Source organism: Mesoplodon mirus, assembly GCF_964341445.2.
Source record: "Mesoplodon mirus genome assembly, chromosome: 6".
Lineage (NCBI taxonomy): Eukaryota > Metazoa > Chordata > Mammalia > Artiodactyla > Ziphiidae > Mesoplodon > Mesoplodon mirus.
Genome location: NC_138982.1, coordinates 69535034 through 69547535, shown reverse-complemented (window position 1 = coordinate 69547535; position 12502 = coordinate 69535034). Strand labels below are relative to the sequence as shown.

Genomic DNA, 12502 nt, shown 5'->3' with positions numbered 1-12502 from the left:
ACTATTGACTAACTGTACTCAAAAACTTTTTGCATATCTTTTCTTATTATTTGTTCACAGTGTCCGACCAACCACCACAGAGTGTTTCGGATATAGGACTTTGCTGTGGATCACAAAATGTGGCCGGTGAGTGGGTCTTTGGATGCCATTTAGCCTAAATCTTGACCCATCTCCATTTTCCCGAAAAGAGACTTGGGGTTCGAGGCCGAGGGGGATTTGCCCAAGGTCACACAGGGGGTAGACTGATTTTTGTGTTCCTGCAGCCCAGAGAACAAGCTATCTTGTGCTCCCCGAGGCTTCACGATGGGTTGCCTGGCTGGCGCGTGGCCAAACTTCCAGTCTCCTGTGTTGATGGCGGTTGCCATGGCAGCGGCACATTGTTTCCCCGCCTCATCTTGGTGACGTTATGGGACCAGCGTCCAATGGGAAAGCAGCTCCGCGTCAAGCACCGCCTTTCCCGACGGGCACGGCATTAGCGACGGGGAGACAAGCGTTGTCAGTGCTGGGCCGGCTGGCTCGGGTCGTGGCCGCGGCATTACATCGTTTTTCAATCTGTCCGCAAACGCCGCCGCCCGAGACAGAGCCAGGATGTTCGGGATGCTGAGCAGCAGCTTTGAGGATGATCCCTTCTTCTCGTGAGTGTCGGCGGGCCGGGAGCCGGCGGTTGCGCGGGAACTCGGGGATCTTGAGCGGAGCTATCTTAAGGGAAAAGAGTCAGTTAAAACTCAAAAGAGGGCGAGAGGGAATTCGAGTGACTCCAGGAGGCAGCTTGAGGGATAGGAAGCCTTGGGGGGCGTGAGAGGGAACGGAGAAGATTTAGGGGCGTGTGAAGGAGAGGAGAGGAGGATTTCGGGACGTGAGAAGGAGGGGAGAGAAATTTGCCGGGCGTGGGGTGGGGGGAGGTCTGTGCAGGCTTCCCCGCCCAACAAACCCGTGTGCCGGCTGCTCTCAACTTGGCCAGACTTCGGATACTTCCCGCCCCCCAACCCCTGTGCTTCTGGTGTTGGAGTCCCGTCTTCGCAGCCGCAGAGGCTTTGCAGGTGACGACGTTAACTGCCCTCTCGGTGGAACTTCTGCAGAGAATTATACTTACAGGACCCTTTCCACACCTGCTTCTATTCCAAATGAGGGGCAGGGAATGTTTAATAAGTCTTCGAAAAAGGAAACTTTTTTTTAAGCAGTATTTTCCATAATACATAGTTATAAGAACACTTGGAGAGTTTTGCTGTCTCTCCCTGGAAGTGATTGGAAATTGCCAGGTGCCCTGTTTGTTTCCTTTGCTTGCTTTGTTACAAAGCTAGCCTTGTTTGGAGAGAGACTCCTCTTTCTGTCAAAAGTACAGATAGGACAGGGAAGCAGAGAGAGGTGCACTGAACACCTCAGGTAAACAAGTGCCAACCCAGTGAATGGTTCCAAGTGAAATAATATGATGCCTTAAGACGAAGGCATCCAGAAATTAGTTGTTTCATTATCCTCTAATTTTCTGGGTTTTGCTGTATCTTGTTTTTTCTTTAGTTCTTCCTTTGTCGATTATATAAAAGTAATAACACAATCTAGTGATCCCTAAAACAGGAAGATTTGTGTTACTTTTTTACCCAAGTGTTTTGCCAGTTTGAATTTTGACTTGCTGTCCTAATTTATTTTGATCACTTAAATTCTCTATGCAGTGTGGGGACCATCTTTTTGAAAAGTTAAAATGTTAACAGTTTACTACATCGATTTTTTGTTTGTTTTTAAAGAAAAATATTATATTGGCTTAAATGTATTTGTACTGTATTAAAACCAAATAACATAAAAGTAATAACTGAAAGGAAATTAACAGCAGAAAGATGAAATGATTAATTTAGAAAAAGTTAAATGATTAATATTTTACTCTAAAGATTATTCATTATAATTAAAGGGTGTATGGACTCCAGCAAATTTATCATGCTGTTTTAACTTGTTTAGGAGCAGTTGGGACGCTTATGACCAGTGTCATTTTAACACATTTCAAATTTTGGATTATGATTTGCTCTTTTAAAAGCCTCTGAGAGTAGGGACTAAATATATCCATAGATTAGTTGAGCTGTTGAAGTGGCTCTTATGTAATTGTGACATCAGTGCAATGGGCGACAGTTAAGAAGATTATGACAGACAGCTTTTGAGTTGTATTGTCTTTGATTATATCAAAAGAGCAATGAACTAAACTAAACCATGAATGTATAATTAGTACCTTCTTTAAAACGTCTAGCAAAAGTGTAATTTAAACTCTTGGGTGACGCTTTCTGAGCAAAGGCAATGAACCCAAGAGTCAGGGTCAGAAATAGTAACAGACCACAAATAGTAGGCATACATCAAAGAACACTCTTCCCATGGGCTTAGGATGGATAGGACCATCAGTTACATGTCAGTAGGTTTTTCAGTCATCATTTTCTGTAGCCTTCTTCAAATGCAGGCAGCCATATCATAGAAATCTGGGATAAAATTAATTAACTTTATAAAACGGACTTATAATTTCTTTGCTCCACAGTTAACAATATAAGAATAAACATAATTAGGGGAGACAAGGGAGAAAGAGAATGTGAGTTTATATTTATTTCAAGTAATGTGTCATTTGACCCACCCCTTTTACCCGAACCCCAAACAAAATGAGAATCCACTACTTAATACAAGTCAAGCATAAGGAATTGATAAAGGTGACAGACTCCTTATTAAATCATCCACTGACCTTAAGGAACACAGAGGGTTCCATGCCCACCATCTTTTATATAAATATTATCCCTATTGCTAACATTATGTGTCTGGTCATTGGGTTCCCTAGTGGCTATTTTAATGTCTGACATGTAGAAAGTATTCAAGAGATATTGTTTAATGACAATCTGGTGTCTTTTACTCTGTCTTGTAGTTAATGTGGTATTTAGTTGATTGCTGGATTGCTGAAAGTAGTTACAGATGGTCCCCAATTTACGATGGTTCCACTTAAGAGTTTTCAACTTTACCATGGTGAGAAAACAATACACATTCAGTAGAAACCATACTTTGAATTTTGAATTTCAGTCTTTTCCCGGGCTAGCGACATGTGGTACAATACTGTCACGAGGTAGGCAGTGGCAGGGGCAGTGAGCCTCAGCTCTGTCAGCCACACGATCACGAGAGTGAATAACCCATCACTGGCAACCATTCTGTTTTTCACTTTTAGTACAGTATTCAATAAATTACACGAGGTATTCAATACTTTATTATAAAGTAGGCTTTGTGTTAGATAGTTTTGCCCAACTGCAGGCTAATGTAAGTGTTCTGAGCACGTTTACAGTACACTAGGCTGAGCTATGATGTTTGGTAGATTAGATGTATTAAATGCATTTTCGACTTACGGTTATTTTCACCTTACGATGGGTTTATCAGGATGTAACTCCATCACAAGTAGAGGAAGATCTGTATTTGCATTCAACAGGTGCCATTGTCAATGTTGGCACTTTCTAATTTAAATACTACCATTTTCTAAATAATTCATTAGTTCGGAATCAGGGATATTAATAATAAGCACACTCTACTAATTTACTAATTAAAAGCGGGCAGACAAAAAGTATATACTTCTTGGGTATAAAATTAGAATTATTAAATAAATTGGGACTAGTAAAATACAGTGTCAAATTGTCAAACACTTTAGAGATTTGAGTAAAAAACAAAATCTAGTTTTGAATTCAAATATATTCATTTTTAATGTTTACCTTCCTATAATAGCACATATTAAATGTTTCATCAGAAAATTAAAGGGAAACTTTAAAAGTGATATTTTAAAGTTCGTTGTTTTATTAAAAGCTGAAGTTATTTCAGTGAAAATTGCCTCACAGTATACATTCACATATACCTTTTTAAACAAATAATACTTGTAATCTGGTTAAAAACACAAAGGCTAAAAGCTAGCACTTCCTGGCATGCAGTTATCTCTCAAGAATACTACTTTCTCCTCCCGTTTGCATTTTCATAAGAATAGAAATATGCAAGTATGGACAGAAAAATTAATTTGAGAATGAAATGGTTTTGGCATCTATCCTACACCCTAAAAAACATTGATTATTAAATGTAAAAGTTTACATATATTTAGTACAATCTAGAAACTTCTGCTTTGTACAGAAACATGAACTTCGAATCTTCTGAGCTACGGAAATGAAATTTTGATTGTGCAAGTCTACAAAGAATAGCTATGTTACTACTTATCAGCTATTAGACATTAAACAGCCTTTAATAAGGCAAATCAGCCTTATTTTTCATAGTAAATTGTTAGCATTTCTTTAAGTCACCCAAACTCTTCATGTGGGCACCATATTGTGATGACCAGTCCTTGGTTAAAGAAACCCTGCATATATTCTTAGGATGTTACTTTTTCTATCTCCTCGCTCTTATCAGGGGCTAAAATTTACATATCTATAATCTCTATTTTTAATTTTTAAAAATTTATTTATTTTGCACTTTGGAGGTAGTCAGAGGACACTGCTTTGACCTATTTACTGAGTTGAAAGTGAATATATTACACATACAAGACAGGCATTGACTGATATTTTCTTGATTGAGAATATTGCCACGGCAGAAAATAAAACAAAATCACCTTATTAAATAAGCTAGACTGTTCATTCGGGGCATTCTTTGGTTCGTTAAGTATGAACCATTGAGTTAAGAGCCAAGGAGCACAACACAATTATGACATAGTCAAAGAATGCCATTTGGTACCATCTGATCATATCATAATGCTTAGTTCTATCAGTGACTTTGTAAGCATTCACACAGAAGTAGGGGAGTACCTACAGGATGGGAAGGAGCCATAGTCATTCCTACATCTCTTACAATATCAAAGCCTTCTGCCACACCACCATTTTAAACTGAGCTTCTAAACAGTAGGCAAATAAAATTGCCTATGGAAATGTAATTCATTCTTCAAGTATTTCTTAGTTTTCTACTATATGCCCAGCCCCATGGACTTTGTTATAAATTTGTAGAAGTCATGGTCCATGCCCTAAAAGATTCTCTTACGAAGGTTGTATGCATTATTTCTAGTGTCGAAAATATATAATCTGATCTATTTTCTTTATGGACCCATGCACCTTACTGAGACTAGGAAACATTTTTTTTTGTGATCAAAGACCCATGGCAATCTGCTTATGCCACTACCATGTATAGTGGAAGGAAGGAATTTCCCTTGATGAATGGGACTGCCATATCAGTTATCTAAGACCCTTGTGTAATAAAGAATAGTGTACTGCTTTTTTACTTAGAAGCACAAATATCTATATTCTTGTACAGGCCAGTAAAATTGTAATTCTGGTAAAATATATATATTACATGTATATTATATATATATATATATATTTATTTTATATATATATATATATATATATATATATATACAATATATATATTTGAGAGAATCTTAAAGAAAAAAAAAACTTATTCTGAAGTGAAACATTACCAGCCCTTAAAAAAAACACTTTTATGTTGAGGTTATCCCAAGAGACCCAGAATCAATCTAGGAGTTAAGATTTTTTTGTTGGGGGAGGGGGCAACAATTTTTCCTAGCTTCTGATAGGCAAATATAATGGAGTAGAAAACATATGTTTGGTGCCAAATTTCACTCTGTTTGATTGTGGTTTGTGTCAGCAATGCTGAAAGAAGTAGTATGGCCATCATAATAGTATAAGTAAATTTTTCCTCATTTAAATGGAAATGCATTCTCATGGAAAATCTGAAGACTGTAGAAAATTTGGTAAAGGAAATCATGCAACCAAAGATTTTAGCTACTATCATTATTTTGGTGTATTTCGTTTCTATTTTCCGTATATGAATTTTTTTCTCCAAAATTTGAACCAAACTTTATGGTTATAAATATACTGTTTTGGCTTCCCTGGTGGTGCAGTGGTTAAGAATCTGCCTGCCAATTCAGGGGACATGGGTTCGAGCCCTGGTAGGGGAAGCTCCCACATGCCATGGAGCAACTAAGCCCCTGCGCCACAACTACTGAGCCCGGGCACCTAGAGCCTGTGCTCTGCAACAAGAGAAGCCACCACAGTGAGAAGCCTGCACACCGCAACAAAGAGTAGCCCCTGCTTACTGCAACTAGAGAAAGCCCGTGCAGCAACAAAGACCCAATGTAGCCAAAAATAAATAAATAAAATAAATAAATTTATAAAAATAAATATACTGTGCTTTTCCTCAACATATACCATAAGCAGTTCCCTAGTCTTTAGGTATTCTTTAAAGCATGAATTTAGTGGATGCAAAATATTGCATCCTGTGAATGTACAAAGAATATTTTTCATATACATCTTTAACCATATTTCAAGTTATTACTTTAGACCAGTTTATGTACACAGTATTACCAGTTTATAGGGTATTAGCTTTGTAAAGTGTCATCATATTTCTAGTTTATTTTCCTAGAAGAATGAAACATTAATTTTCTTTCTTTTTAAAAAATATTTATTTATTTATTTATTTGGCGGCACCGGGTCTTAGTTGCAGCACGCGGGATCTTTGTTATGGCCTGCGGGATCTTTTGTTGCGGCATGCAGAATCTTTAGTTGCTGCATGCGGGATCTAGTTCCCTGACCAGGAATCAAACCTGGGCCCCCTGCATTGGGAGTGTGGAGTCTTAACCGCTGGACCACCAGGGAAGTCCCAAAACATTAATTTTCAAAAGAGAACAATATGAATATGTAGAAAAATGTAAAAACTCTTCCTGCCTGAGAAAGCAAACTCTATTAGATTAATTTTTTAAATATTAAAATAACTTCTTGCTACCACAAGAGATTTTGCCTTTGTTAAAAATGAAAAAAATTCAAGCTTGAACAGGAGAAATCTTAAAGTCCTATTTCCAAGCAGATGCTGTTTTGGGTAGACATGAGTTGAACTCACTTCAGAGTCCAGCCAGGTTTCTTCCTGAATGGTTCAGACAGGTGCAAAAGCCAGACTGTGAGCCCACTTTTGTCTTAATTCTTTTTCCAACAAGCAGCCTTTTGTTCATGTCAATAAAAAAAATAAGATTTTTTTTAGCATTTGCTCTATGTATAAATATACCTACTCCGGGCCTCCCTGGTGGCGCAGTGGTTGAGAGTCCGCCTGCCGATGCAGGGGATACGGGTTCGTGCCCCGGTCTGGGAGGATCCCATATGCCGCGGAGCGGCTGGGCCCGTGAGCCGTGGCCGCTGGGCCTGCGCGTCCGGAGCCTGTGCTCCGCAACGGGAGAGGCCACAACAGTGAGAGGCCCGCATACCGCAAAAAAAAAAAAAAAAAAAAAAAAAAAAAAAAAAATATACCTACTCCTATTTAAATAAAGAGAAACCTGGGCAACATTTTAAATGAGCCACATTTAGTTGCTGCATTTTTAACCCAATTATAGTGCAATCAGAAAAATAAATCTTACTGAATGTTATGTTTCTATAGGAAAATAATAGCTATTTAATCTCATTTATTCACTGAGCAAAACCAGTATTCCCTGAAGTATCTTCTTCATGCAGTTGAATGTCATCCACGTATCTAAAGGGAAAGTTGACTGGTTTTCTTTTTTTTTTTTTTTTTTTTCTTTTTGCGGTATGCGGGCCTCTCACTGTTGTGGCCTCTCCCGTTGCGGAGCACAGGCTCCGGATGCGCAGGCCCAGCGGCCATGGCTCACGGGCCCAGCCGCTCCGCGGCATATGGGATCCTCCCAGACCGGGGCACGAACCCGTATCCCCTGCATCGGCAGGCGGACTCTCAACCACTGCGCCACCAGGGAGGCCCCGACTGGTTTTCTTAAGTAACTGCATATTAATTAGAATGAACATTTTAATCTTCATACTTGTACCCATATTCTAAGCTCTAAACGTCCAGTGAGTATAGAGATCTCAGCAAAAGGACTCTCTTTTGAATCATCCATTTTAAAAACATCAGATGGTATGAAATCCTTTAACTCTACATAGTTTTATTTCTTTTTTATTCTTTAAAGATTTTTATGAAACATTTTGAATATATACTACAAAGTGTAACAGTATAACAATACTGCATACCCCTCACCCAGAATTTCAAAATTTACACCTGCTTTACCCATCTCTATCACTGCTGCTGTCTCCAAAGTGTTTTGGGTTTTTTTTAAATAAATTTATTTATTTATTTATTTTTGGCTGCATTGGGTCTTCGTTACGGTGTGCGGGCTTCTCATTGCAGTGGCTTCTCTTGTTGTGGAGCACGGGCTCTAGGTGCGCAGGCTTCAGTAGTTGTGGCACGTGGGCTCAGTAGTTGTGGCTCGCAGGCTCTAAAGCACAGGCTCAGTAGTTGTGGCGCATGGGCTTAGCTGCTCCACGGCATGTGGGATCCTCCCGGACCAGGGCTCGAACCCATGTCCCCCACATTGTCAGGAGGATTCTTAACCACTGCACCACCAAGGAAGTCCCCAAAGTGTTTTAAACCAAATTCCAGACTTCTTCTCATCTTATTCATATGTATTTCCAAATACATCTCTGAAAAATATTGTTGTATTTTTACATCACCACAATACCATATTTACATCTAACAAAATTAACAGTAATTCCAATTTCTTGGTATCATCTAGCATTGAGTATCATCTAGATATGAAATACTTAGGAACAGTCTGGTTTTTAAGGTAAAAACTAGAAATTATTTCTTAGACAACTCATTTATTGGTCTTAGAACTACTTGAAACTCTGTCTCTTTAAGTAAAAAGTAGGGAGATACATACACCAAATTCTGATTCCTTAATTGTAAACTAACTTTTGATCTTCACGTCTTGATTTGGGAAAGCATAAAACTCTGATTCTGCCCTCTAGTCTCACTGTGTGCCATTGATCCACTTAATTTTTAAATTGTCACAACTTCTGCATAGTGCTAGTTGCCTATAATTCTGCTAAAATAGTGATTCTCAAACTTTTAACAGGTGGCAGGTCTAGGAATAGTAGTCTGTTAAATTTTCCATGTCCATCACTCCTATTAATAAGACAAAAATCCAGAACTAAAAATTCTATAAGAATTCATGGGAAAATTATTTATGATATTTTTCTTCATTGTATGTATAATATCTTTACTTGATTATTCATAATATGTTAGAGTCTGTTTTTAGTTGGAAAGAATGAAATATGAATAATCTCTAAATAAACCTAATGCTCTAGTGTCTTCATTTTATCCTATTTCCTAAATGAATTTAGTACAAGTGCATTTCTGTAGTTAATACTGAACATTCAACTAAAGAGACTCTTCATTCTCAGAGATTCGGTTACTACTTTGGTTAAGAACAGTTTAATTTTTGGACTCCTGTTGAAATTTTTGTGTTCTGTTGCACTAAGAGCATTCTCAACCTGCACACACTGGAGAGCACTTTCCTTTTATGACTTTGCATAAAATTTGTCAGCAGGAAGGAGGCTGGAAAGTAGTCAGGGCAATGTCCGCAAGTGGATTGGTATGTAAAGGACAAGGGAGTGACAGTAGGAGAACAAATGAAGTAAGAGTACTGACATGTTACAATTTTTTAGAATCTGGATCAATCATCCAGACCAGCAGTGGTCCTAATGCAGGGGTGGTTGAAAATTATCGTGTCGGTCAGGTATGCAGAGGACCTGCTATTTGTCGTTCATAAATATATTTCTTTCTCTACTTAACCAGTTTCCTTTAAAACAATTGATACTGCACAAGAGTAAACAGATCTGTAGAACAAAACAGTCAGGAAACACTCTCATAAACAGCCTCCCTATTAGATATATTTAGAGAATACTCATCTTTATATTTTTTATTTGTTTTATTTTTTATTTTATTTGCGGTACACGGGCCTCTCACTGTTGTGGCCTCTCCCGTTGCGGAGCTCAGGCTCCGGATGCGCAGCCTCAGCGGCCATGGCTCACGGGCCCAGCCGCTCCAGGGCATGTGGGATCTTCCCGGACCGGAGCACGAACCCGCGTCCCCTGCATCAGCAGGCAGACTCTCAACCACTGCGCCACCAGGGAAGCCCTCATCTTTTGATTTTTTATTTTAATACTTTGTAATATCATCACATGTACCTGGGAAATGGCACTGCTTTCTGAGTAGAAGACTATAACTGCTGGAAATCCTTTAGACAACTTAAAAACACTCACCTTTACACCAGTTATTGTAGAATCAATTTAATCATTTGAAACATTCGACATAAATTTCTATATTCAATTTTCAGAAATTATGTTCACGTCGAATTAAGGCAATAAGACTTCAGAACTACACAATATTTTTTGGAGTAAAGTTCTTAGTATATAATTAAAACTAATGCCTAACTGAAAACAGATGGGAAATATTAACTTATTGAAGCAAAAAATTTAGTAACATCTTACCATGAATACCGAAATTTGACACGCTGTAGGGTTTTCACAGAAATAAATTGGTGTACTTTATTTTACAGCATTTTAGTGAGAGTAGAACTTTTGTAGAACGTTTTTCCCATTTCAATTTTCCATGTTTATACATGCACTATAAAACTTTAACAAATGAGGAAAATCTCTTAAAATTTAATAACGTCCAACATCCAGCAATTAATACCTTATTTTATAAAGTATCAAGGTGCTTTACATTTTCAAAAATGTGTTTTAGGAATGTGTAATACATGCTTATGGCAAAAACTCAAAAAGGTACAGAAGAGTACATAATTAAAAGACCCCTCCTCACAACAAAGCAAATATAGTTAACACTAAACTGTACATTTAAAAATGGGAAAACTCATTGAGCTGTACAGTGGTGATTGATCTGTGCACTTTTCTATATGTGCTATACTTCAATAAAATAATTTAAGACAAAAAAAGACTCTCTCACCTTTGGCCCTCAACCATCTAGCCACCCTCTCAGAATGCAACCACTATGACCAGTTTGCTGCATAGCCTCCTAGGGATATATTCTATACATTTATAAGCATATGTACATGAATTTTTTAAATATAAATGGAGATATACTACATATCTTGCTAATCCTTCTATATCAATACAAAAATATCTGCCTTGTGCTTTTAAAGGTGGCATTATATTCCATCTGAATGCTTTTAGAGTGCTGAAAAGTCTTCAATGGCTCTTTTCCTATCCTTTTTTGGTTATTGTTCCATCAGTCAGTCCAGAAACATCTGTGGGCCAGATAATTTTGTACGGTAGAGGGAGCAAGAGAGATGTGTCCCCTTTCCTCAAGAAGCTTCTAATTGGTCAGAAAAGACAAATAATATTTTCTGTATGATATTTTATTTTCAAAAGTCTTTGTTTTATAAAGAGGGCTAACACAAATAGCAAGACTTTATTTTTAACTTAAATTAAAAAAAAAATTCCCCTTGACTCCCAATAATGGTAACCTATGCCTTCCCTTCAAGGGAAAGGAAAGAAAGTAGAAAAAAATATTGAAGAGTACATAAAAGAAAGATAATAAAATAGTTGAAACAGTCAGTACTGTTCAGACATGCTGCAATGGGATTAAGGCTGACAAAGATAAAAGGAGTAAACCTTCCCACCTACGTTGATATTGTGGAAAACGAAATTTACTCTAGCAACTTGAAGCAGAAAATGATTTATTACAGGGCATTAGATGGCTTAGAGAATCACTGTGATGGCTGAAGAAACAGACTCTAGGTTGAACTTTCAGGAATGACCCTCAAAGTCACATCACATCCAGACCACTGGGGAAGCAACTGCCACTTCCCAAGCTAGGAATCACTAAATTGCGAAGCTGCTGCTACTCCTAACTCCAAAGCCATTGTGTACCTGCTAGCAACCATATCAGCGAAATGGATTTCACTTCCTGTCCCCCAATACCCATAAAGCTCTATTGATGAGACACTCTTAGTTGCTAATACTGCTACAGAAAAACTACGTAGCTCTGTGATCATGTTTACCAACAAACAGAAGTAATAGTACATACAGACTCTCCCATACCTCTACCTTCCAGTTATCCATTGTCCATAATTGGCAGAACCTAAATCCAGAATCTTAGCTGCAGTGGGGTCTAGGAAATTAAATTTTACCTTTTGAGCTTCTGCAGTATAAATAGGCACATTGAAAGGAAGTTGAAATGGATTGAATGCCAATCTGTCTTTTATATCCTCTTCCCCTTCCTCAAATCTGTAGCTCCCTTCCAACCCCAACGTCTTTTTCTCCTTTGTGTTGCTATTTTAAAGCAGGTAATTGAAAATAACTATGCATGATGGAGAGGATTAAAATCTACAGTCACGCTACCCTCCCCTCATTTCCTTTTTAGGAGGATAAATTATTGCTCCCAAGGTACTCCTTTGCTGTGCTGTGTCTCAGGAACGAAGGAAAAAGAAAATTAAAAGATCTAGAGATCTGCTGTGTAACATTGTGCCTATAGTTAACACTGTATTGTACACCTAAAATTTTCTTAGAAGGGTAGGTTTCATAGGAAATGTTCTTACCACAGTAAAAATAAAAGAAAATTGTAAAAAGCTAGAGAAGCTAATTTGATAGAAGAAAGAGAGAGTAGTCTATTAGGCCTTGGATTGAAAGGGTTTGGGGAGGAGGTTAAAACAGGA

General features: G+C 38.0%; 1 protein-coding gene across 3 annotated transcripts in view; it reads left to right on the top strand.

Moving 5' to 3' along the window:
• The first annotated feature begins 468 nt into the window (after positions 1–468).
• The window catches only part of MLF1 (myeloid leukemia factor 1), a 28068-nt gene continuing 16034 nt past the window's right edge, over positions 469–12502 (top strand). For all 3 annotated transcript variants that reach the window (XM_082624895.1, XM_082624894.1, XM_082624893.1), the window contains exon 1: positions 469–635. In XM_082624895.1, the coding sequence (XP_082481021.1) occupies positions 589–635 (47 nt within the window). In that variant the 5' untranslated portion in view covers positions 469–588. The remainder of the gene's footprint in view (positions 636–12502) is intronic.